Source organism: Camellia sinensis, chromosome 11, assembly GCF_055761805.1.
Source record: "Camellia sinensis isolate YWXY chromosome 11, ASM5576180v1, whole genome shotgun sequence".
Classification (NCBI taxonomy): Eukaryota; Viridiplantae; Streptophyta; class Magnoliopsida; order Ericales; family Theaceae; genus Camellia; species Camellia sinensis.
In genome coordinates, this window is record NC_138971.1 from 107,265,447 (window position 1) to 107,290,687 (window position 25,241).

General features: G+C 35.9%; 1 protein-coding gene across 1 annotated transcript; it reads right to left on the reverse strand.

Moving 5' to 3' along the window:
* Positions 1–493: 493 nt before the first annotated feature.
* LOC145802543 (uncharacterized) lies at positions 494–1,255 on the reverse strand. The gene has a single exon (XM_082895272.1). The coding sequence runs from the start codon at positions 1,253–1,255 to the stop codon at positions 494–496; it is 762 nt and encodes a 253-aa protein (XP_082751398.1).
* Between the last annotated feature and the right edge of the window lie 23,986 nt (positions 1,256–25,241).

Consider the following 25,241-nt stretch of genomic DNA (forward strand, 5'->3'; position numbering starts at 1 on the left):
CTAACTGTGCCATTTCTAACCCCAATGCAGATGCAAATGTAGCAGATATGAATAAATGAGACGCACCTGTGTCTATCAACACATTAGCCAAAGAATTACACATAACAAAAATACCTCTCACAATTGAGGATCCTTTCAACTGCTCTGGCGCGGTAGCAGCATACACGCGCCCCTGTGGCCTTTGATCAACCTGCTCATCTCTCAGAGCATAGGCCTACTATACTGATTGAGCCGAAGCGGCTCCCTGATTAACCCGTGAAGCCTGAATTGAGTGAGCCTGTTGGTGGCTCTGAGTCTGCCTCGACCCTGATACGCCAGATGTGTCTCCTAACTGCAGGCAAGCTCTCTTCATATGCCCTGACTGTCCACACTGATAGCAAGTAGGCCCCTGCCCTCTACCTTGAGACTGACCCTGAGATCGGTTAAGTGGTGGCGGTGGCAACATCTACTATCATGCCTCCTCCTATGGGCATGCAAAGGCCTTGTGACCTGGTTAGCCACATTTGAAGCAAGAAAACCCACTCGGTGCACTCCTTCCTAAGCCCGCACTAGGCAATGGAAAGGTACATCTAGACTGTTGTGATTGGGACTGGGGTAGAAAGGTGTTTCTGCTCTTCTTGTTCGGCCTATAGTCTCCCTGTGACCCTTGGCCCCTAGACCTCAAATTCCGAAGTCTATCCTCCTCGGCCTCCACGGTAATCTCCACATGTGCAGCCGCCTCCACAAGACGGTCATGATTCTGGATCATGTTCCCAACAACCTTAAACAAGATCTTAGTTCTCAACTTCTTCTCGAACTCAATGTAACGACGTTCTTTCGTCGCTACCAACTCTAGTGCAAATTGGGACAAACAAGAGAAGGCCGCTTCGAACTCGGCCACGGACATGTTAAGCTGCATAAGGTCTTGGAACTCCTGCCTCACCCTCTCCCTAGCCGTGGGAGGTAGGTGCTTGTCTTGGAAGGCCACCACCAATGCCTTCCATGTCAGTTCTATTTGGCCTTTGGCGTACTTCCACCATTGGCTTGCGTCCCCCTTGAGGAAGTAACTTGCAAGAGTCACTCTAAGCTCACTGTCTACAATGTGAAGCATCTCGAAGGTCTTCACGGTTTGTTTTAGCCATTCATCCGCTTTCTTAGGCTCGGTGCCACCGTGGAATTCATCCAACTTGGCCCGCAAAAACTCCCTAGTGAGGAAACTCACCCTAGTCTCCACGACGTTCTCCCTAGCCTGATTTTCTGCCCTCAATATGTTCATAGACTCCCTCAATTCCCCGGCCAACTCTCAGGCTAGGGCCCCCATTGCGGCTTAACCCGGGATTTTCGCTTGCCCAACTTCCTCGGCCACATTAGCTTGGCCGAACCCCTCTTCTTACACTAGAACCCCTTGGACCAGTACCTGGCACACACCCCGACGACCCTGACCACGCCTTCCACCTCTACCACCACGATTTCCAATCCTTCCTAACATCCTAATCGAGAATCAAAATGAACAATTTAGCCCATAATTCCAAATGTGCTCGCAACTTGCCTCACACATTAAACAACATCAATCACATATATTCTACCACACAAACAATTAAATTCACTCCACATAAGCACTTAGTCACGTAAGCACATACGAATTATCCTTTAGTGATGAGATTCGTCCCACAAAAAATCAAGAATTCTTAGTAGAAAGAGTATTGACCAAGTACCCTTCTAATAAGACCTTAAGGAATCTAATAGGCGCAAATAACATCCTAAAAGTCCAATCCCATACCCATATAGTCACATAATCATGTTATCGCATAGTCACAAATAAACAAAACATTTCCTAATCATGCGAAATGAACCCATTGTGGCATAAAAACCAATTCCCACGAGCCTCAAGTATTCAAACCCGGTAGCTCTGATACCAAGTTGTAACGCCCCGAAATAATCCAACATAAATATAATACATCTACCCACGTTCACTAAATAATAACCCCGACACACAAGAGTTACCAGAAGATCGTAATCACCATGTTCCATTACATAACTTCAAATGTATATACAAAAGTATTCTCACATGCGATTATACTTTCATTGAAAGCTAGTACACAAATCTATAGCATGTGAAATCATTTAACCAAAACGAATAAAGGCCCTCAAGGGCTTACAAATTCCCAAGCATTAGCCTGGTTACACAAAAATGGTCCATCGGACTCATACATATTAGCAATTGGCTTTACAAAAAAAATTTGCAACAAAATAAAAAAGCAATCTACTCTTCACAAAATATGTCCATACCCTTAACTCAGCGGGATCATCACATCTTTACCTGTACCAAAATCCCATAGGGGTGAGCACAAAGCCCAGTAGAGAACCCTTAACAAAGTATATACATTTCTGCAAGATTTCCAACGTCTAATGCAATTGCAAATGCCATGTAATGCCATTTCAAAGATAATCTCATGTCATGCTTTTCTTGAAAATCCCCATGTTTTCATTAACATTTTGCAATCTCATCCATTCCAAACTTCCAATTTTAATCATTAGGGGTGGTAAATACGACTTAGGTAATCCCTAGGTTGGTGTCTGCAAGTAGGCTCAACAAGCACTACCAGTAACCCCACTTTACCGGTTGCTAACCGGAAGGGAAGTGGTACTTCCTCCGTGTGGCTTTTCAGTCTTTCACCGCGGGCACTCAGGCCAACTTATCAAATTCATCTACACCTCCTAACCGAACTTACCAATGTATTTACCCCTTAACATATCAATGATTTCAATCACAATGTTTCATTCTCAATGAAAGTTCCAATTCTCAAATCAATCTTAATGACATGCAAGTTTTAAAGTTGTCAATGCAACAATTAACCACACTATTTCATGTTTCTCTACATTGATCATAACTACAACACATGTTCCATAAAGATTTAAATTTTCATTTTCTCTCTTCCATGCCATTCCAACAATTGGTCAAAAGCCTACCATCATTTATTCATAAGTAACAATATATTCACAATTTGTGTGTTTTCAACATTTTAATCACTACTAACCATAGCAATATGTGTTGATAACAACTCCCAATCTCTACCATCTTCATATGTCAAGAAATTGTCCATCATATATACATATATACATAAACATTTTTGTAAAACCAAAACGCTTCCCATCCTCTTTACCTACCATGACACACAACAATACATGTATAAGCATAAATGTATCAATATGAGCCCTCATCCTCTTTCATTTAAGAAACCCCAAAATTTCTAGGTTTTCATAAATCCCAACATTTCCTCATTTCCATTTTGAAAGTTCACTATATGCCTCAATCTCAACCCATATGGCTCAACATTTCACAAAATCTTTTTTAAAAGGACTAGGATGGGTTTTCTTCAACAAAAATCAATAACTTCTTGAGCCATAAACCCATTTTTGAAATAGACAAGGATGGGAAAAATGATACACACAGCCACAAATAAGAGAAAATAACAGAGCTTCATGGACTCTGGCCGACCGCACGTGTGGCACTTTCCCCCGCACGTGCGGAGTGGGCCTCTCCGCACGTGCGGCTTTGATCCCCGCACGTGCGGCCCCCTCCGCACCTGCAATTAAAGCAGTGTGCAACTTTGAAAACCTCATCCCTCCCCGCACATGCGGCCTCATCCCCCGCACGTGCGACCCTGGCCCAGCAGCCCAAAATTCTCTGGTTTGACCCCTCGTGGACTCCGAACTCAACCGTGCATCCTCCGAGACAGGTGAAATTCAACACCGAACAAAACTAGAACAAGAATTCAATTGAGAAAAACCCTCCGGACTCCACAAACCCCTAACACTCAACGAGGCTCCAAGTCAATCCCGACACTCTATTAAGGTATACCCAAGTTTAAACAAGGAAGAGCGAAACTAGTGACATACCCGGTCATCACAATATTCTAGGGCAGGACTTTGAATTCAATTGGTATTCTACGTGAATTCAAAACAAAAACTAATTTATGTTGGGGAATTTTCAAAATGGGTTTTCAAATTTATTGTTTAGTTTTTGGTTGTTTTCAAAATCTTTCTTATTTTACTTTGAAAAGCTTGAAATAAGCTTGGGGACTTTGTCCCACATCGAAAATAGAAGAAAACATTGAACTCTTAATAAAGTGTTACATGGAATATTCCTTTGAATATGGAATTATGGGATGGATGTGGACAGTAGGCTGTATAGCGTCTATGATGGCACACTTTGCGTTTAACACAAGGTGCCATGAGGGCGCTTTCCCATTTGCATCGGACAGGTTGGAGCGATGACATAGATCCAATGTGGCATGGGTGATGTGGAATACAGTCAGCTCTACGTAGCAATGTTGTGGTGTCCGTTGGCGATGAGTCAACCAATTGATCGAACGGTTATGTGTCTGATCTGGAGCGGTTTGATCATAACCATTGATTGAAGACGCATACGATCGTACAGATGAGATGGCACCCGATCGTGATTAGGTATGATTAGTCAATGTATCTATTCGGTGTGAGAATGATCTGCACCATAGATTGTTGATCCAACGGTCAAATCTGATCAGATGTGATCAAGGGACATGACCATTCAATCAGATGCATCAAGGCCTATAAACAGGCTGCGAAATCAGCCATTTCAGTCCATCCAAAAATTCAAAAAGCATTCTTGCAATTCTCTCTCTCCTTCTTGGTTTAGAGTTTTCGATCAAGTGTTTTTTAAGCAAGTTTCTGCTTTTCTTACTGGTAATCAAATTTTGCAGACTTGATTATCAGTGTCTTAGTTTTCTTGATTTTATCAAGAGTATTTTGATTTACTGTCGTCAGTGCAAACACTGGTAGACTTTATCTTCAGATTAGGCTTCATTGTATCTTGGAGATGAATTTACTGTAACCCCCTACTGTAAACATCTCATTTTTGACCGCCCACAAGACTTGGATGATTGGTCCTGCACACTCAATGATGAAGTTATGTTGATTATGATTCGAATTCTAAGTGAAGAAACATAAGCTCGCACTCCAAAACCAATCCTGATCCTTCCATATTTTACCCTTGAAATTCATTTTTGAACATTGTGCCACCCTGCAATGAGTTTAAAACATTGGAACAAGGGAACACCTTGGAAGCCGGCCGTACCACATTGGGAGCCAGCCGTAGCTATTGGGAGCCGGCCGTCTCTCGATAGCGAAAAACACTGTTCTGGGCGAGAATGGGCCAGCTGTCCGTTTTTGGAGATATTTATGACCTATTTTGCTCAAATTCTATAAATACGAGCATATATCTCAGTGTTAGAGGTTAGAAAAATTTCAAAGAAGCTAAATTACCTTTGAGAGCTCCTTCTTGTGCAAGCTAACTTTGAGAAATTTGATCATCCTTATACCATATCTATACATCACACACAACCTTGGAACTAAGCCTTGGAACCTTGGTTGAGCTTTGAGAATCACAATTCAGGCTTGAGATCGAGCTTAGACCAAGTTTGTGTTACAAAAAAGAGCTTACCTTCTTTAAGAGGTATAATCTTACCACCTTCTCTCTTGCTTTCATTTTTATCTCTTGTTATCTATTCTTTATGTCTTTGAGTTATTTTGAGTCCATTTCAAGTGTCTAAACTTGGGTTTGGATAGCTACCAAAAGGTAGAGAAGGTTAACACCTTCTCTTGCACCTTATTTCATAGCTTAAGCCTGTGCTTTTACACTCTTTTCTTTGGTTTTCAAACTGATTTTCAGAGTTTAAAAGAGGCTAAAAAACATGCTTTGAGGTCTCAAAGTGGAGGGGTTAGCCACCCCTCCTTGTTCTTGTTTACTAGTCATATTTCCTTTACTTTTTGTTTGAACTTTTTGGGCTCTTTTCATACACTTTGAGCCACTATTTCTATATATCAGGGGTTGTTTTAGGGTTTCTGTAATTTATTTAATTAAGTATGCTTTGAATATTTAGCTTGTTGTGTTGTAAGTCTTCATATCTAGCTAGTTGTGTTGTGTCACCCATGCTTTGCTAGTTTTTCTTTGATTAATTTTCATTGTCAAGAGTTTCATTTGAATAATCAATTTAGCATTCATTTCTGCAACCTCCCTCTTTTCTTCTTTTCTTCTTTTGTTTGAGAGTCATTTCAACCGATTGATAGTTATTTAAGGCATGGGATAGAGACCTATGCTCAATGGCTTAATCTCTACGGAGGTTCAACTTCAAGGCATAGGCTCTCTTTTATGCCAAGAATCACTTCTCGTTTGACGTTTCTTCTCATTTAGCAGACTTAAACATCATTTTGGACAAATTGATTAAAGAATGGTAAGGACTAATAATATCGGTTTAAAATGAACTAAAATGACATAAAAAAAAATGCTTAGAGTTTGTTAGATTCAGTCAGACGTTATGCTGAGTCCATTGTTCCGAGAATTATCATGTGTCAATTCATGATACATTGATAAAACTTAGAGCGTGTCTACTTCCCCTTTGAGCCTTCGTCATAGGAGGGAATGGTGGTCTTTCATCACATTTATCAATTTTGTCCAATCGTGCTTAGGATCATAGAGCTATCCACTTGTGCTAATTGATAGTTTCGAATGCGAATTTGTCCTTCTCTTGAGTTTCCCATGATGGAGAGAGGCAGAAGGGACAAATAGGGCCCAAAAAGACTCTATCTGCACTGTTCTCACCTCAGAGCACAAACCACTTTTTGGCATAAAATTTGGTGCCGGCTAGCATTGTTTTGGCCCAGCCAAATCTCATTTGGAGCCGACCGGCTCCCAATGCTTGGTAAAACAAAGACTTTTTGCAAAAGTAGAGGGCAGCGGCTAACGCTGAAGCAGAGCAGTCTGGGCAGACAGAGCTACTTCTGGGCACTGTGCATGCGATGACTCATGGTTGCTTAGATTAATATTTTCATTAGTATTGTTGTAATTGTTGTCAATTATTCTTATTGTCGTTGTTGCAATTATTATTATAATGTCATTATTGTTATAAATTAAATAGTATTCATTTCTTATTTGTTTGTTCCAACATTATAATTAGATAGTTAATTCAATTAGCGTAGTTAGTTGTTCAGATTATTCGGATTTGTAATAGTTAGTTTATTTCGGACATTTGGACACTTATTCGCATTCTCTTGTACGGGGGCAAATATGTAATAACATGTATGTCTTCCAACCCCTATTTCTTTCTCCCTTTTATTTACCCGTTTACATTGGTAGTGTAAGACATCATATTTAATTAGCATTCTCCTGATTCGCATACACTTGTTTCATATGCATTTGGGTTTGGCTCATCATACTAACCAATGTCAGTTTCAATTTCATTACTTGAATGAATAATCTATGATCCATCACATGTCTTGAATGGAATAACATACCATGCTCATAGCCGAGCCTATTAAAATTGCACATTGAATGTGTTGCATTAGTCACATTGTATGGTTTAGGAACATGCATATTTTCTAATCATTTTTCTTTGTTTGGCTTGCCCTGGAGTACTAGGTGACCTTTTTATTGGACCTTTTGAGATTTTAGAGCGAGTTGGGGAAGTGGCATACTGTTTGGCCTTACCCCCACAACTTTTTGGGGTTCACAATGTGTTCCATGTATCTATGCGTAGGAAGTACGAACCCGACCCTTCATATGTACTTGATTGGGTTGATTTGGAGGTTGATGAGGATGCCTCATACGAATAGCGATCGGTCCAAATTTTAGATGTCTAATAACAAGTGTTGAGGATCAAGACTATACTGTTAGTAAAGATGTTATGGAGACACCATAAGATTGAGGAAGCAATTTGAAAACGGAAAGCGAAAGTCCACTCCAAATATCCGGATTTATTTGAGAACGCTTAGTTTGTTATAAATTGTAATTTTCTCTTGTGTTTGAGAATAAATCGTTGAAATTGTAAACCAAATGTTGTTATGATGGTTGTTGTCTTTTTTTAAGCATGAGGATTGTTGTAGAATTGACACAATTGTTGTTGAACTTATGCTTATAATTATCGTATTAGTGGTTGTTGGATTGTGGCCTTAGCCCATGGAAAATTTTGATGATGATAGTGAAATGTTGTTGAGATTAAAATCTCTATGCTATAATTAATTTGTTGTTAATATGGATTCATTATTGTCATTAGTGTGGTTGTAACCACTCGGAGCCCTTTTGTTGTTGTATTGTTCTTGTTCTTTGGAGGTGGTTGGTGAGAGGTGTAACCAAATTTCTGGGGCGAAATTTCCTAAGAGTGGGAGATTGTGATGTCTTGGGTCTTGGACTTGACTGGTATTGAGTAGTAAGATAGTGTGCACTACCTTCAGTGTTTTGTTTATCGTATTGGGTTGTTGATATTTCTTTTCTACTCTTACTTAACCTCTCTTAACATTTCTAGGTTAAAATTTTGAGTTTTGGGCGTTGGAACTTATTTTGGGATACGAAATCAAATTCTAGGTTTTCTGGGCAAAACCTCTCATGCAAATTTGGCAACCGCTCGAGTGGAATCACACAAGTGTTTTCTGGAGATAAACTGGTCCTGCGGATTTTGGATCCCACTCGAGTGGATTTTGCTAAAAAAATTTCTAAGTTTCTCTAAAGCAAACCGTCTATGGAGGGACATAATGCGTTTGTGCTGAATTCAAACCGCTCGTGCAGATTTCAGCGCCTCTGTCTCAAATTTCGTGCACTTTTTCTCAAAACTAATGCCAAAAACGTGTTTGAGACACTTTTTCACTTCTCTCTCTCTCTCTCTCTCTAACTCATCTTTTCTCTTCCTTGTCTCTACAAACACAACCAAATCGAAACTTCTCTCTAAGATTTAGCTAAAATCTTCAAGAATTTGATAGGCCTTTTTACACCAAATCGAAGAGGGTGACGAGGGTTACGTTTACACGGATTGAATTGAGTTTTCATCAACGTTGAGTTTGGGGTTTTCATCTCCTTTCTCTCTCAAGCTTGAGGTGGGGATATTCTTAGAATTATATATATGGTTTTGCAAGTCTATGCCTTTTTGGAGTATTTCTTACATGTTTGGATGATATTAAAAGTGGATTTCCTCTATTTTTTCCAAAGCTTTTGAGAGTATGAACTATGTTCTAAAGTGTGGGTGTTGTTTTGGAAAAATCTTTTCAAAATTGGAACAAAAACCTAGTTTTGGTGGAAACCCTAGAATTTGGAAATTTTGGGAACATGTTGAAATATTGTGAAATTCATGCTTGATAAATTGTAATGTGAATAAATGATGGAGAAATTTTTATAGTTGTATCAAATGTGGAAATTTCATGAGAAAATAAGAATTGTTGATTTGGGTAGCTTGAGGAATAGCTTTGTAATAACCCAATTTGTTTTTTTAAAATCATCAATGCATAAATTAATTGAGTAATAATTGGATTGGAGTGCTGTGTAAAGTTATGTGTAAAAATGGTTCAATTTTGTAATAATTTTTTTAAAAAAAAAAATATAATTTTTAAATCTCAGAAATTATGAAATTTTTATTGTGTTGTTCCCATATGAGTCAAGCACGTTGGATAAAAAAAATTCAGAAATTAATTGATGATAATTTATTTTATAAAAATTTGCGAACTGATTGGTGTTCAATTGAATTTATAGCGGAATTTGCAATTGAGTTATAGGTGTTTAGACCATGATTTGAGATAAATTTGTTGGGTCTATTTTGGTACATAATTGGACCATGTTTGACTTATGGGTGAGACCAATGATTTAGATTTAATTTAATTTGAGTTTGTTTAGTAATTCATCTTTAACTGTTTGGTCCTTTTTAATTATGTGATTGGTAGTAACCATCTTGGGAGTTGTTATTATTTATTATATAGGATTATAATAAATATTTGATAGTTGATTTTATGGTGTGTACCATATGGCAAAAAATTATGTATTTCTACAGTGAATGAAAATAGTGTATATTTCAAAGTGAGCAAAAATTATATTTTGTGGTGTGCAAAAATGTTAAATTTTGTGGTGAAAAAAATTATATCATTTTATAAATTATGTTACAAAATTTTAAAGATTTATGATCATATATTTTGTATTAATTTATATGATGTTAAGTTGGTGAGCTTCCATAGGGAAGTGAACCCACATGGGGTCATCAGATTTTTCCTTTCTCTTCCTTTCTTTTCCTTTGCTCTCTTTTGTGCAGAGAGCTCCATCTCTCCCTCTCTCTCTCTCTCTTGGCCTCCATTGTTGGCTTTGTATTTGAGCTTCAAATGCGAGTCTTTGGAGTGAGATTTTGCAAAAGTGTTGTAAATGAAAGTCGGAGAGCTCGTCGTGATCTTCGCAATGGTGTTCTTGGATTCATGATCGGGTCAAGTTTGCATTTTCGGATTAGTTTTTCTTCATGTTTGAGGTAGGGACTTTCTTCATATTTTTACATTAAAGCTATGTTAGGGTTATTTTGAGAAAATATGTCATTTTAAGAGGTATTGCATATACATATAATTTTTAGATTTTTGTTTGGTAATTTTTGGAAGAAACATTATGTTGAAATGTTAAGAATGTTAGCATTTTGAGATTGATTTTGGAAATCATTTTGTGTTGTTAATTTTGTAAAAAAAAATTCCGAAAATAAAATTTAAAGGTTTTATGATTTTATTTACATCATAATATGATTAGATGATTTATTTTCAGAAATATAAAGTTAAAAATATTTTTTTATCTTTGATTTTGGAATTTATTTTTGAGAAAAACAAATTGATATTGAGGAATATTGTATAAATTGTTAAGTTGGGTTTAAAAAGTTCTTTTGGGATTAAAAACTTTAAAAGTGTTACATTCATGATATTTTATGAAAAATGATATGTTGATGATTTAATTGTGTTCATTTTTGTAAAAATGAAAAATGTGAAATGTGGACTTTTGAACTTACAACCTTGAAAATGTTACTCTTTGAAGTATTTCATAATTTTTGATGTAAATATTATAGCGATCCCTGTTTTACCCCGACCTTCTTTGTGTCTCGGACTTGGATTCCATGGCTGAATATTGTATCCTTGTCTTGTTTTTCCCCTTTGACTCTTTGTATCTGAGTTTTGGAACGTGTTGGGCGAGTTTGCTTTAGATTGTTGTTGCCTAGATTTTTTCCCCTTCGCTTAAGCAAGGCTTCTTACGCTCGAGTGAACCTTGTGTAATCTGCTTCTTCGCTCGAGTGAGCGTTTGCGTCTATGGCTGACCTGAAGCTTTGCATTCTGTGCTCGAGTGGCACTTCTTATGCTCGAGCGATGCTACTTGTTGTGTCTGGTCGCTCGAGTGACTACTCCTTCGCTCAAGCGAAGACCATATATATCAGTTCGCAGCAACGATAATTTATATCACTTTTTGGTCCCATTTTCACTCAAAACCCTAGCACAGCTCCATCTCTCTCTAAAACACTCCCTCTCTCTACAAATAACCCTAGATCTAACCATCTCTCAACCCTAGTCCCTTTGTTAAAGTGTTAGAGCATCACAAGGGCTTTCCTTTGATCCGAGTCAAACCAAATTTGTAGCCTTTTTGGAGTTCTTCATCATCTCCCTTGAGCATCTACTATTGAGGTAGGGATATTCTACACCTTGTTATGATGTTTAACCTAGGTATTTGTCATTTTGAATGTATGAGGGGATTTGGGTGTGATTTGGGTGAAGTTAGCGTTTGTGTTCTAAATTAAAAGAAGGGTTTTCATGTTAGCTTATAAAATAACTATGGGGCTTTGTGTATGAGGTTCCCTAATGTCGAAATGGTAAAATTTTGACTTGGGTCGTTATTTTGGAATAGGGGGAAATTTGCCCTAGGTTGGGTTGAATTGTTATTTTGAATAAATGATGAAATTGATAAGGGAAATATGAAATTAGGAGGATGTGTGAATAAATGGTGTAATTGGAATTGATAAATCACTCACCTATGGAAAATTTGGCAAATTATCTCTTGATAGATTTGTATATCTGTTTAGAAATATATGTTTTGGGCTATCGGTGGAGGATAGCTATGATTGTTGTAGAAACTGCATGAGGACTAGGTAAATTGAAACTAGTCATATTAATTATGTCATTGAATATGACGGTTTGATTAAATTGATGAATGTGTGAATTTTGATAGTCATTGTATATGACATGCTTTTAAATACATTGTATATGTATCATTGTTTGGGAGGAGATAAGGGATGGACTACATTGATAATTAAGTTGGCCGGAGTGTCCAGGGTGAAAGTCCCGAAATCTTATATATATATGGGTGTCGGCTCCCTCGGATGTGAATTCCGTAAAATGGCAAGAGAATTGAAGTGTTTGAATAATGATTGCTACTGAAGTGTTAACAAATGAGTTGTAGTCTCGTTGGGAATAGTTTAGATATCAAGGAAGTATATCTGTGAGTTGATTAGAATAATGAATGGAAATGGAATGAGATATTGATGTCATTGTTGATTAGTCATGAAAAGATGTCGGTTGGTTTCAAGTATTGAACATTTATCAAATGCGTATAACTTAGTTAAATCTCATGTACTATTTTAGCATATCTCTACTGGGCTTTGGCTCATCCTACTTGGGACACCATTTTCAGGTACAGGTGACACGTTGCCTCCAAGGGCATAGCTTAGGAGGTCTAGGGGCTAAAGGCTCCATTTTGCTATTTTTGTTTTGTGTTAACTGTAAATTCAAGCCGAGGGCTTTATATGTATAGAGCTAGAACTCTTCTTTTGCTGTAACCAACTGATAACCTGGAAAGATGTAAGCCCGTAGGGCACTCATTTTGTTGTTAGTAATTAGAGTTACATGCTATAGTTTCAAGATGAACATTTATGAAAGTGTAATGCATGTAATATCTTTTGTAATATAGACTCTGATGAATGAGAGTATAACATTCCTATTATATTTGTAGATCTTATGGATGGTTGATTTATGTTATTTTAAGGGCGTTACAAATATCATGTTGGTTAAGTAATTTTAGAAAAAATTATGAAATTGTTATTGGTAGAGAATTTGGGAAAAATATTACCTCTTTAAGTAGCTTGGCTTGAAAAAATGGTTATGTTGAAATATGGTTATGTTTGAGGGATAAGACATGTGAAGTTAGGTTTGGTAATATAAATTTGGAAATATTTTAATATAATAAAATTACTAATTTAGTGGATTAAATTAGTTTGGTTAGAAGTGTGTTATTGAGATTATACCATAACTTTTGAAATAGTAGGATGAAAATGGTAATATTTAATAAGTATTGGATTTGGTGAGAATCATTTGGTTATCTTGGTTGAGGTGAAACAAAATTGATTGAAAGTTTTGTGTGAGTCTAGATAATTGAGAAATTGATTATTAATTTTAATAGTTGGAGTATGCAAATATGTTGTTTTTGAACATCAAATTTTTATATGAGACATTTGAATTGTGAAGTGAGGGTTTGGTTAAATTGGGAGTTGATTACTTATAATCTTGTTATTTAATGCATTTTTGTGTATAAAATTACATGTGGATATTTGAAAGTGAGAAAGTCCCAATTTGTGAAAAATTCTAAATGGTAATGTTTTGGGAGTTGTCGGATTATTGAGAAAGGATTTTGTTTGGTTTCAAAATTGAGGATTTGATTCAGAAAACACTTATCAAATTTTTGGATTTTCAAGTATTAGAATTTTTTGGATTTTTGAGTATTAGTTACTCCTTTAAAATGTTGAATTTAATGAAAAGTTATATAAGTCTAGAAAATTTGTCTTTAAGATGTGGAATATGGATTGTTTCTAAATGTTGGGAATCATGAGAGATTCCAAGTTATGGTTATATGTTGAATTGTACATTCATGTTGTTATCTTTTAATTAATACATTAGAGGTAACTATTTTGGCTATCGGTGAGAATTTATCATGTTGCATTTAATGAGGGATTTCTTGGAAGGACGAGAAATGTTGGAACTTTGGAAGTTTGATATATAGTATGTTATAGAATTGTCTTGAAATGACTAAATGAGGAATGTTGATTAACTTGTGGAGACTATATGAATGTGGATATTGTTGGATTATCTCTTGGAATTGTATTATGATATTACATTCATAGAGATATGAAATCTGATCACAATGGAGCATTGTGTGGTGGAATTGAAATTGGAACTATTCTAATGCATTGTTACATATTGCATTTTCATTCCATTTCATTGTTATTATGGGTTTCGTATTGCGCTTGAAAACTATTGTTTTGAGAAAGGAATTGTTTTTGGTTAAACAAAAATCATTTTTGACTTGTTTTGGGTAAATACGTTGGTAAGTCTGGATAGTGGGTATAATTTGATGTTGGTTAAGTTGGCTTGAGTGTCCGGGGTGACAGACCGAAAACACGCGCGGAGGAGGTACCACTGCCCTTCCGGTGTGAGACCGATAAAGTGGGGATTTGGTAGTGCTCGATATGGCTACTTCCAGACACCAGCCTAGGGATTACCTGAGTCATATTTACCACCTTGGAATTTTATTGAAATTGTTGGATTAATGTGTTTTTAAATTGGCATTGTGCATAAGATTTTCAGAGGATGAGAAAAATATTTGGAGCATGATATGGCATATACATTCATCTTATAAGAGTGTATAAAATGCATTTAACGCTTTGTTAGATGTCATTATGAATTGTTTAATTATTCGATTCAATTGACAAATGGGTAATTGAATGAATTTAAGAGGATGTCATGTTGCATTTGAGGCATGCTTATTTATTTAAGTTAACTAGTCGTGGTTAATTAAATAAATTGGAATTCAGAGTTTATGTAATAGAATCATATGGTTTTGATATGATATGATTTCACGTATATGCATGAGTATTTTTGTACCCACATATCTTCTAATGTTTTAATATGAGATTATTTGGTGAGCTAGTGGTTGCTCACCCCTTGCCTGTACAGGTGTATAGGGAATGCTTTTCAGATTTGGAGATCAAACAATAGGTTTTACCATTTTATAAGTGTAATGTAGTGATAGATTGTACTACTTTATTTGTTTATTTGGTTGAATGCTATTTTTCTTGTAAAGAGTAGTGTCCTCGCTTTTTTTGTAAGCCTCAGGGCATTTCTTTTCATTGTATGTAAATGTCTTTATTGTATCATGAGAGAGAACTTGTATTTTTAATTATTCATCATCTCATCCAAGGATGAATTGTCTATTGTAAATGAACTTAATTAATGAATTTTGGTAATGTTATCCGAGTAATAAAATACGGGGCGTGACAAGCTTATTGTTGTTTGTCTTGGAATGACCAAATTTTAAAAATAATGATTAATATATATAGAATGCATGAATGATGATATTGTTATATTATCTCTTGGAAAATGTATTATAATGATGCCTTGTTAAGAGATGTGAAAATTTGATCACAATGGAAGATTGTGTAGTGGAATTGAAAATGGAACTATATTAATGCATTGTTGCATGTTGCATTACCATTCCATTTAATCTTTGTTATAATTGATTTTGAATCTTTTATTGGAAAATTATTTTTTTGAGAAATGAATTATTTTGTGAAACAAGAACATCTTGAACTGTTTTGGGGTAAATACATTGGTATGTCCAGATAAGGGGTGTAGTTTGGTATTGATTAAGTTGGCCTGAGTGTCCATGGTAGAAGATCGAAAACACGCACAGAGGAGGTACCACGTGTCTTTCGATTAGCAACCGGTAAAGTGGTGATTGGTGGTGTTTGTTATACCTACTTGCAGACACCAGCCTAGGGATTTACCTGAGTCGTATTTTCCACCCCTTGAACTACCTTGAAGTTATTGAATTGTTGTGTTTTCAAATTTCATTGTGCACAAAATTTTCGAAAGATATATATATATATATATATTTGAGCATGACATGGCATATGCATTCATCTTAGGAGACTATATAAAACGTATATACTTTGTTCAGACCTTCCTACTAGGCTTTGCGCTCACCCTATGGGATTTTGTGCAAGAAAGGATGTGGTGATCCTGCCGAGTTAAAGGCATGGAATTTATTTGAAGAGCACAAAACTCTTTCCTTTTGTTGTAATTATTTTTGGCAAGCCAAGGGCTTTACTTGTATGGGTTCAAAATCCATTTTGTGTAATCGGGGCGTAAGCCTTGGAATTTGTAGCTCTTGAGGGTATTGAATTGTACTTGACTTATTGTGTCACATGTCATAGATTCATATTTTAGGAATGTTGAATGTATAATTGCGTGTGGAATATTTTTTCTAAATCTCTAGAGTTTAATAAATACAAATGTTAGAGAATTGTTGATGATATTAATGATGAGGCATTATATTCCGTATATATTAAGCAATGGAAGCTATTAACTTGGAAAACAAGATTATGTGATGAGTGTATTTGTGTTAATTTCTTTGGAGCGTTACACTTTTACCACAAAGTAATTTGGAGGAACTGAAATTCCATTGCCATGCCATTTGAACTTTTCTAAAAGGAAAAAATGAATAAAAGTAGAAATGTATTTGAATCAATACATTGTGGAATGATACCTTTCTTAACTTGCTCTAACTTGGAGAGTACAACTTGACGCATGGAACTTAACAAGAAGCTTCTATGTATTTTAACCTCCATGGTTGCAAGGGTGATTTTGAACTTAACAAGAAGCTTCTATGTATTTTAACCTCCATGGTTGCAAGGGTGATTTGATTCTAAAAAATAAAATAAAAATAATAATAAATGCAAGGGTACAAATATTACGTGTCAAAATCATGGACATGGAATTAGATCCCTAATTATATTTTGTAGGGAGAATTTTAACATAGTGAGACAGATAAAAAAAAAATTACAAAAACATGTAGAGTGCAAATTATAGCGATCCCGGGTTTACCCTTGTTGTACAGTGATCCGGACATGTGTCCGTGGATGTTGGTAGTTGATTATTATCTTGTTTACATCCTTTTTACTTCGTATTTGAGTTATAGGATGTGTTGGGCAGGTTTGTTACAGGTTGGTTGAGTCTAGAAACCAAAATTAGTTGCCCAGATTTTGGCCTGTCCGCTCGAGCGGGGGTTTTGGCGCTCGAGCGGGAATTGCACCCATCCAGTATTTCCTGTGCAGTGTTGGACGCTCGAGCGTGGAGTTGGCCGCTCAAGCGGGGTTGTGTGAGTGCCGCTCGAGCGGGGAGTTGGAAGCTTGAGCGAAGACCTGGTTCTGTAAAAGTTCTGGGAGTGTGTATCCGCCGCTCGAGCGGGATTGTTGACGCTCGAGTGGGAGTCTGTGAGTGACGCTCGAGCGGGGTGTTTGACGCTTGAGCGGGGCGACTGGGTTTAAGTTCCGAGTTTTGACTTTTCAAATCACTTTTTCACTTTCTCTTCTCTCTCCTACTTTTCCAAAAACACCATTGTTGAGCCTCTCACTCTAGAACTCTACCTTCTCTCTAGGTTTTGATCTAGTAGGAGTGATTTGCTCATCTTTGGCCTTTACCAAAAAGTTGTTGATCGTCGAGGGCTACATTTTAATCTGAAATTTTCGGGATTTGGAGCACGTTGGGTTTTGTCATCTTCTCCCTTGGAGCTCCGAATTTGAGGTAGGGATATCCTACTCCTCTCTATGGATTTTGTCTTTAAATTTTGGTATTTTGAGATGTTGGGGTTGGTTTGGTAATTTTGTGAGAGTTTGGAGCTTTTGTGTTATTTTACAAAAGTTGGGGTTTTATTTATAATAAACCTAGATGCATATTTGGTATAGAGAAATGGAATAAATGTTGAATCATTGATGAAAATGGGACCTAAGGGTTGTAATGTTAATTATGGAAAATGACCTAATTACATTGATTGATTAATTGGGATAATTAATTGTGAGAAATGAGGAAATGAAATGGAATTGTTGAGATTGGGAGTGCATGGGGTTAAAGGGTGTAGTTGAATTGTTTATCACACATCGAATTGAAATGTTGATTGAATATCCATTTGTGCATTTATTTTCTGTTTAGAAATAACTGCTTTGGGCTATCGGTGGAGGATAGTCGTGATTGTTGTAGACAATGCATGATGATTAGGCAAACGAAAACTAATTAATGGAATGTGTCATGGAATTTGACGATTGACAGAATACATTAACTGTATGTATTGAGTGATTGTATATAGAACCAATGTGTTTGTATACGTTATGTGTAGAGAAGGAGATGGGGGATGTACTCCGCGGTTTAGGGGAAGATGAGGGATGTACCTCTAAACCGGATAGTATTGGGAGAAGATAGGGGATGAACTCCGTAGATACAGCTCATATGCTTGTCTAGAGAAGTGGAGATAGAGCTCATATGCCTATCTTGTGAAGTGTGGATATAGCTTATATGCTTATCTGTGAATGTGGGATATTGTTGTTATACATATCTGTTGAGAATGTGGATATAGCCTATATGCTTATCTGTGAATGTGGGATATAGTTTTCTTTATACATATCTGTTGAGATGATGATAGAGCTAATATGTTTATCTGTTGAAAAAGGGAAAATGAAAAGTAACTTGGACTCATAAGTCGTATGTCATAAAATGTGATTTATGTGGATGTATCAGTGTTGGCCATCTATCAATTGCTAATCTTTTAGTCATTGTTCATGGTTGGTTTAGTGTATTTCTACTGGGCTGTGGCTCACCCTATATGGGAATATCATTTTCAGGTACAGGTAGCATGCCACCTCCAAGAACATAGCTTGGGAGGCTAGAGGCGAACATACTTTTGTCGTTTTATTTTTGATGTATTACATGTAAATTCAAGCCAAGGGCTTAATGTGTAAATGAGTTAGTACTCTTTTGTTGTAACCAAGTGTTAACTTGGAAAGCTGTAAGCCTTTAGGGCATTTGCTTTTGTCGTTAACATGTAATACTTTTTGTAATGAAACTCTGATCAATGGAAGAATGTGGAACTTTTATATATCAATGCATGTTTATTTGATGGGATTAATGTTATTATTTTGAGGGTGTTACACAAATGATTCTGTGATAAGGTGCAAGTGTGACTTGAATTCCTTCATCTTTGTGTAGAAATTTTTTTTTCTGTCCCACTAGAAAGTAATTCTCCTATTTTGTAAAACGAGTACATTTATTTATATATAGAATTAAATTGTAAAGAAATATTAAAAAATTACACCTCATCATAACAAAGATATGATAGGAAAGTATCAAAAATACACTTGAAAATATAGTAAGGGTTGTCAGAGATATATCGTTATTCGCTGATAGGGCTGCAAAAGTCAAATCGCGTTGAGCTTTAGTATATAATGCCTTGTTTATTAAGATTTTAATGAACTCGAGTTCAAACTCAATAAAAATTTAACGAACCAAATTTGAATAAGTTCTTATTGAGCCGAACTCGAGTCTGTTCATGAATTACTATGTTTATTTGTAGCCCATTGACTGATATCTCATCATTTATCATATATCAGACTCTGTCGTGCTGACATTTATATTCTTATTATTTTTATGTGGTTTAATTTTATATGTAATAAGGAAAAGCTTATGTACTAACTAATAAGAAATTTTATATTTGTGAGAGTGAGAATTACACAGTTGAGTTAATGACAAACAATGAAGGTTCATCCAATTTCATTGGTGATCTAAATAATTATCTTTGATATATAGATGCTTTTCCCACTATATAATTTGGAGGAATTGGAATTCCATTCCTATGCCATTTGAATTTTTTTTAAAGGGTAAAAGGGAATAAAAGTAGAAATGTCTTTGAATCAATGCATTGGGGAATGATACCTTTCTTAACTTGCTCTAACTTGGATAGTACAACTTGATACATGTAGGGGTGTAAATTTGGCCCGGCTCGACCCATGTCGGCTGCACAGGCTCCCGCCAAAATTTGGGTCGAGCTGTGCCAACCCACAGGCCAGAAATTTAGTTCTAGGCCCAAGGGGTATTCGAGCCTTGGGCGGGCCGACAGGCGTAGGCTTGGGCCTGGGCTCAGGCTTGAACTAGGCTTGAGTGGGACTGAACATTTTTTGTTTTAATTTTTTCTATTTTTTTTTACCAATTTTTTTTTTCCCACCAAAAATGACACTAGCCGATGGGCCAAGGCAAAAGGGCTAGGCTCACGAGCCATATTGGGCTCCAAAACACACAGCCCAAGCCCAGGCCTAAGGTCTCGGGCTGGGCTCAAGCTCAAGCCTAGTTGGGTTTAGTTTGGGCAGGCCTACCAGAGTCGCGAGCGGGCTTTGAGCTGTCCACAGGTCATTTTTACACCCCTAGATGCATGGAACTTAACAAGAGGCTTCCTTGCATTTTAACCTACAAGGTTGCAAGGGTGATTTGATTCTCCAAAAATAAAAAATACAAGGGTGCAAACATTTCTTGTCAAATCGTGGACACGGAATCGAATCCTAGTTATATTTTGTAGGGAAAATTTCAAAGCAGTGGGATAAACAAAAAAAAAAACAAAAACAAAAAAATACAAAAACATGTGAGTTGCAAATGATTTTGTGATAGGATTGTAAGTGAAAGGCTGTGGGGGTGCAATCTTTGTGTAAAAAAAAAAATTTCCTGTCCTACTGGAACGTAATTCTTTCTATTTTATAAAATTAGTACATTTATATATATAGAATTAAATTGTAAAGAAATATTAAAAAATTACACCTCATCATAACAAAGATATGATAGAAAAATATTAAAAATACACATGAAAAAATAGTAAGGGTTATTAGAGATATATCTTTATTGGTTGATAGGACTACAAAGTCAAGTTGAGTCAAACTTTAGTATATTTTGTTTTGTTCATTAAGATTTTACCGAACTCTATTTCGAGCTCGAATTCAATAAAAGTTTTACGAATCGAATTCGAACAAGTCTTTACTAAGCTAAACTTGAACTTGTTCATGAATGACTCTATTCATTTGTAACCCTATTAACTGATAGTTTATCATTTATCACAAATTAGACTCGTGTTGACATTTATATTCTTGTAATTTTTATGTGGTTTAATGTTATATGTAATAAGGAAAAGCTTATGTACTAACTAATAAGAAATTGCATATTTGGGATTGTGGGAATTACATAGTTGAGTTAGTGACAAACAATGAATGTTTATCCAATTTCATTTGTGATTTTTTATTAGTTAGTGACATTATGTATTTTTTATTAGTTAGTGACATTATGTACGATGGTATCATTAGCAGGGGTGATGATGCCAACCTAGTTGGGATCATCTCTCCCTATGATGATGCAATCTTGGATCTCAGCTCTCTTTATTATGCATGTACTCTCCTTAATTTTAATAAAAAAATTTCTTTGCTGATAAAAAAAGTATGATGATATTATTGTTACACTAATTATTTGTTGTCCACAAAGATATATTGAAAAGTATTCCAAAAATAAAGTAACATGAAATAATATAACACATTTTATTTTCAAGATATTTTTTCAATATTAATAGTAGGGGGATTTCTTTTAAGGTCCCTGATATTAAGAATTTATAGCATAAAGGACACTCAATATTTTCATAATGTCTAAGGTCCCTCAACATCAATCCAGAGAAAATTCGATTCAGAGAAAATTCGGTCCAGAGAATTTCTCTGGACTTTCCAGAGAAATTCTCTCCAGACATCCAGAGAAATTCTCTTTATCCAGAGAAAATTCAGATAGTCCAGAGAAAATTTAGACATCCAGAGAAAATTCAGATAGTTCAGAGAAAATTCACACAATCCAGGAAACTCTGCATCATCGTGCATTTTATATGTTCTCTTATAAATATCTTTTCATGAAGGGTTGCTATCAAAAATCTGTTTGCTAATCCTAGTGCTCTTTGTAGATCAAGTCCAACAAGATGAGGTGGTTGATAGTAAGATCTTGCCATACCTTAGCATAGACAAGAAAGAGAAGAAGTCATTCCCTAGACTTCCAGAGAAAATTCAACTTCAAAGAGAAAATTGGTCTAGAGAAATTCTGGACTTTCCAATTTCTCTAACATTCCCTACAATTCCCACTGTAAATTTCTCCGGCCTTCCATTCTCTCCAGAGAAATTTCCCTTCTCTCTAGAGAAATTGTAATGTGCTTCATCTTGTTTGAATATGCTATATTGTAGATATTGATTCAGAATTTCTACAATTGTTTGGGAAATTCCTATCATTTTCTTTGAATGAATTCAATAAATTTTTGTTGTACTTATCTACAAATTTTCCAGGGTATATCTATCCTTACCTAATTCTAATGGAGAGTGGGAAATATACAGAAGGCCAGAGAAAAAAATTTCTCTGGAGAGAAGGGAAGACCAGAGAAATTTGCAATGGAAAGTCTAGGGAAGGTCAGAGAAATTTAAAAATTTCTCTGAAAAGTCCCTGCACCAATTTTCTCTGTGAAGTCGAATTTAGCAAAATCAACAATTATTACCAGCTCTACAACCTGAATTCTGTAGAATCAAATATCAAATTTCACAGAGAATTTCTCTGGTGACTTCACAGAGAAATTTCCAAATTTCTCTGACTAAATCACATACTTATCTCTATGATTTTCTCTGGCCATCCAGAGAAAATTTCTCTGGCCTCCCTTCTCTCCAGAGAAATTTCTCTTCTCCAAACCCAAAGAAATTCACTTAAACCAAATAAATTTCCCAAACCTAGAGAAATTCGCAAAGAGATGGAAAGGTCAGTGTATACGCAAAGTGCTTTCAATTTTCAGAGCTTTCAGGGTTTTTAAAGTAAGAGCTCCTCAGATTCACACTCTCAATTTGTCCTTTTCTCGTTTATAGGAAATGAGTTTGCTAAAAATGAGGCTAAGGGTCTGAAATTGACATGGGTTTGAATATAGAGACTCTGTTTTGTTCTGGGTTTGTCTCTGAAATGTTTTTCAATCTCATTTATAGTGGTGGAGGAGTGAGAGATTCGTAGATTCGAAGAATGAGGTTCGGTGGATGATGGACTTCTGGGACGCCATACTGGAGTTAGGCAGAGTCAATACATGTGGGGGAGAATATGTTTGATAACAATAGAAGATTTATTCGATGATCTGATCCGAGAGGCTGCCAAGAAGACAGAAGGCTTCTCAGGTCGAGAGATAGCGAAACTAATGGCCAGTGTTCAAGCAATCGTGTATGGACGCCTGACAGCGACAGTGGGTTCATTGATGATACGCATCACATTCAGTCCAGCAATTACACCATCATCCTTTGTTGCCTGACGTTGAGAATCATTGAAGTAGGCAGCTTCCATGTCTGTTCAACAGCTCTACAATGCAACTATGGCGCTCTTTCTCTCTAGATTCTCTCTCTAAAATGAGGTTCGGTAGATGATGGACTTCTGGGACGCCATACTGGAGTTCGGAAGAGTCAATACATGTGGGGGTGAATATGTCTGATAACAATCGAAGATTTCTTCGATGATCTGATCCGAGAGGCTGCGAAGAAGACAGAAGGCTTCTCAGGTCGAGAGATAGCGAAACTAATGGCCAGTGTTCAAGCAATCGTGTATGGACGCCTAGCAGCGGCAGTGGGTTCATTGATGATACGCATCACATTGAGTCCAGCAATTACACTATCATCCTTTGTTGCCTGACGTTGAGAATCATTGAAGTAGGCAGCCTCCATGTCTGTTCAACAGCTCTGCAATGCAACTATGGCACTCTCTCTCTCTCTAGATTCTCTCTCTAAAAAGTGCAGAGTGTTTTTGATAGGTAGAATGGAGAGACAAATCATCGAATTAGTTTATGGAGGTTTGAAGGGTGAGGGATATGAAATTTCTCTGTAGGGACCTTAGACATCATAATATAATATTGTGGATCTCTTTCATTATTAAAATTGGGAGAGGGACCTTAGACCAATTTTCCCTTAATAGTATGTACACACTTTTCTAAGGATAAATTACACAGAATCCAAAAATTTGATACAATTATATTGAATCTTTTTTAGCAAATTCAAATTTGATTGAAATTAATGCATATGGTATGAAAATATAAGAATATGTAAGGTAAAATTTATATTTTAGTATTATAGACATGACAGTATTGTTTTTTGATTCTATGACTAATTGATTATTAATGAAAATGAGAGCTATGTTTATGTGAATTTAAATCTTAAGAAAGCCTAATAATTATACTAAATTTATGAGACTGGTGGTTGTTTTGAGTAGGACTTATAAGCTATTATTTTTTTGTTATTACAAAAAGATGTGTAAAAAAATAGAAAGATTATGTAACCTAAATAAGCTAATAAATTAACTTTTTTAGATGTTATCAAAAGAGGTATTATATTTTTTCCAAACCATTGAGTGAATTATCCTTTTTCTTTGGGGATTGGATCATCTCCCGTGGGGTACTGGCCCACCACGATTATTGGAACAATCTTCTGTGTAAATAAAATGAACTGAAATAAGTCAAACAAAATAATTATATAACATACCGAATTTATTTCGTTGAACCAAATAAATAATTTCAGACCAAGTCGAGTGTGTGACACTCTGTCCATAAGACAGATTCGCCCCGCTACGGTACTTACGGTTGAGTGGCGTTTATCTCCCAGGATACAATGATCTTCACAAATTGTAGTAGTACTCCAAACAATTTGTTCAGCGAACCAAACCTGTGTTCTAACTCTCTGAATATTTATTCCTAAAACTAAATATGAGGAATAATGCACTAAAAGAAATGAATAGCAAAGGGACCAAATATTAGACTGAATTTTCCGAATTTTTTTAAGTACCAAGACTACTGGAATAAGATTTATATATATAGGCAAAAAATGAGACAACCGAATAGGCGCATCCTTTTAAGTAACCAAACAGTTATGGACTGTTTGCATAATGAATACAAAAATTCAAAAAAGTTGACCGTTAGTGGAAGTTGTCCAAAACCTATGAACAGGTGCATTTGAAAATTGAATCTGTTAATGAACAAATTTTCAAACATAAAGGATCCGAAGTTGACCAAGTCAAACCTGTAGGTAATTTGTTATTTAAACTATTTCAAATATATATATATATATATATTAAACTATTGAAATAGTTAAATAAATAAATAAATAAAGAGGTACAAACTTTAGGAAATATTTAAGGAACCTAAAATTTAAATTTAGAATTAAATTAAATTCTAAAATTACACATTTTAAGAAACCACTTAGGAACTCAAAATTTGAATTTAGAATTAAATTAAATTCCCACAATAATTTTTATTGAAAAAATTCAAAAGAATTTTATCTAAAAAATTAATGTTAAACCCGAAAACGACGTCATCTTCCCATTCACTCATAAATGGTTTTGACGTTCCGTCTTCACCACTTCACCTCTTCGGACCCACCCCAAAAGACGTTTGGGGTCCACCCAAATTGGGTTAAAAAATATGCCTATATAAAACCATTTTTTTTTTCCAACAATCCCCCACATGAATGGAAGTTGACGGAGAGAAAATGCAACAACATGATCTA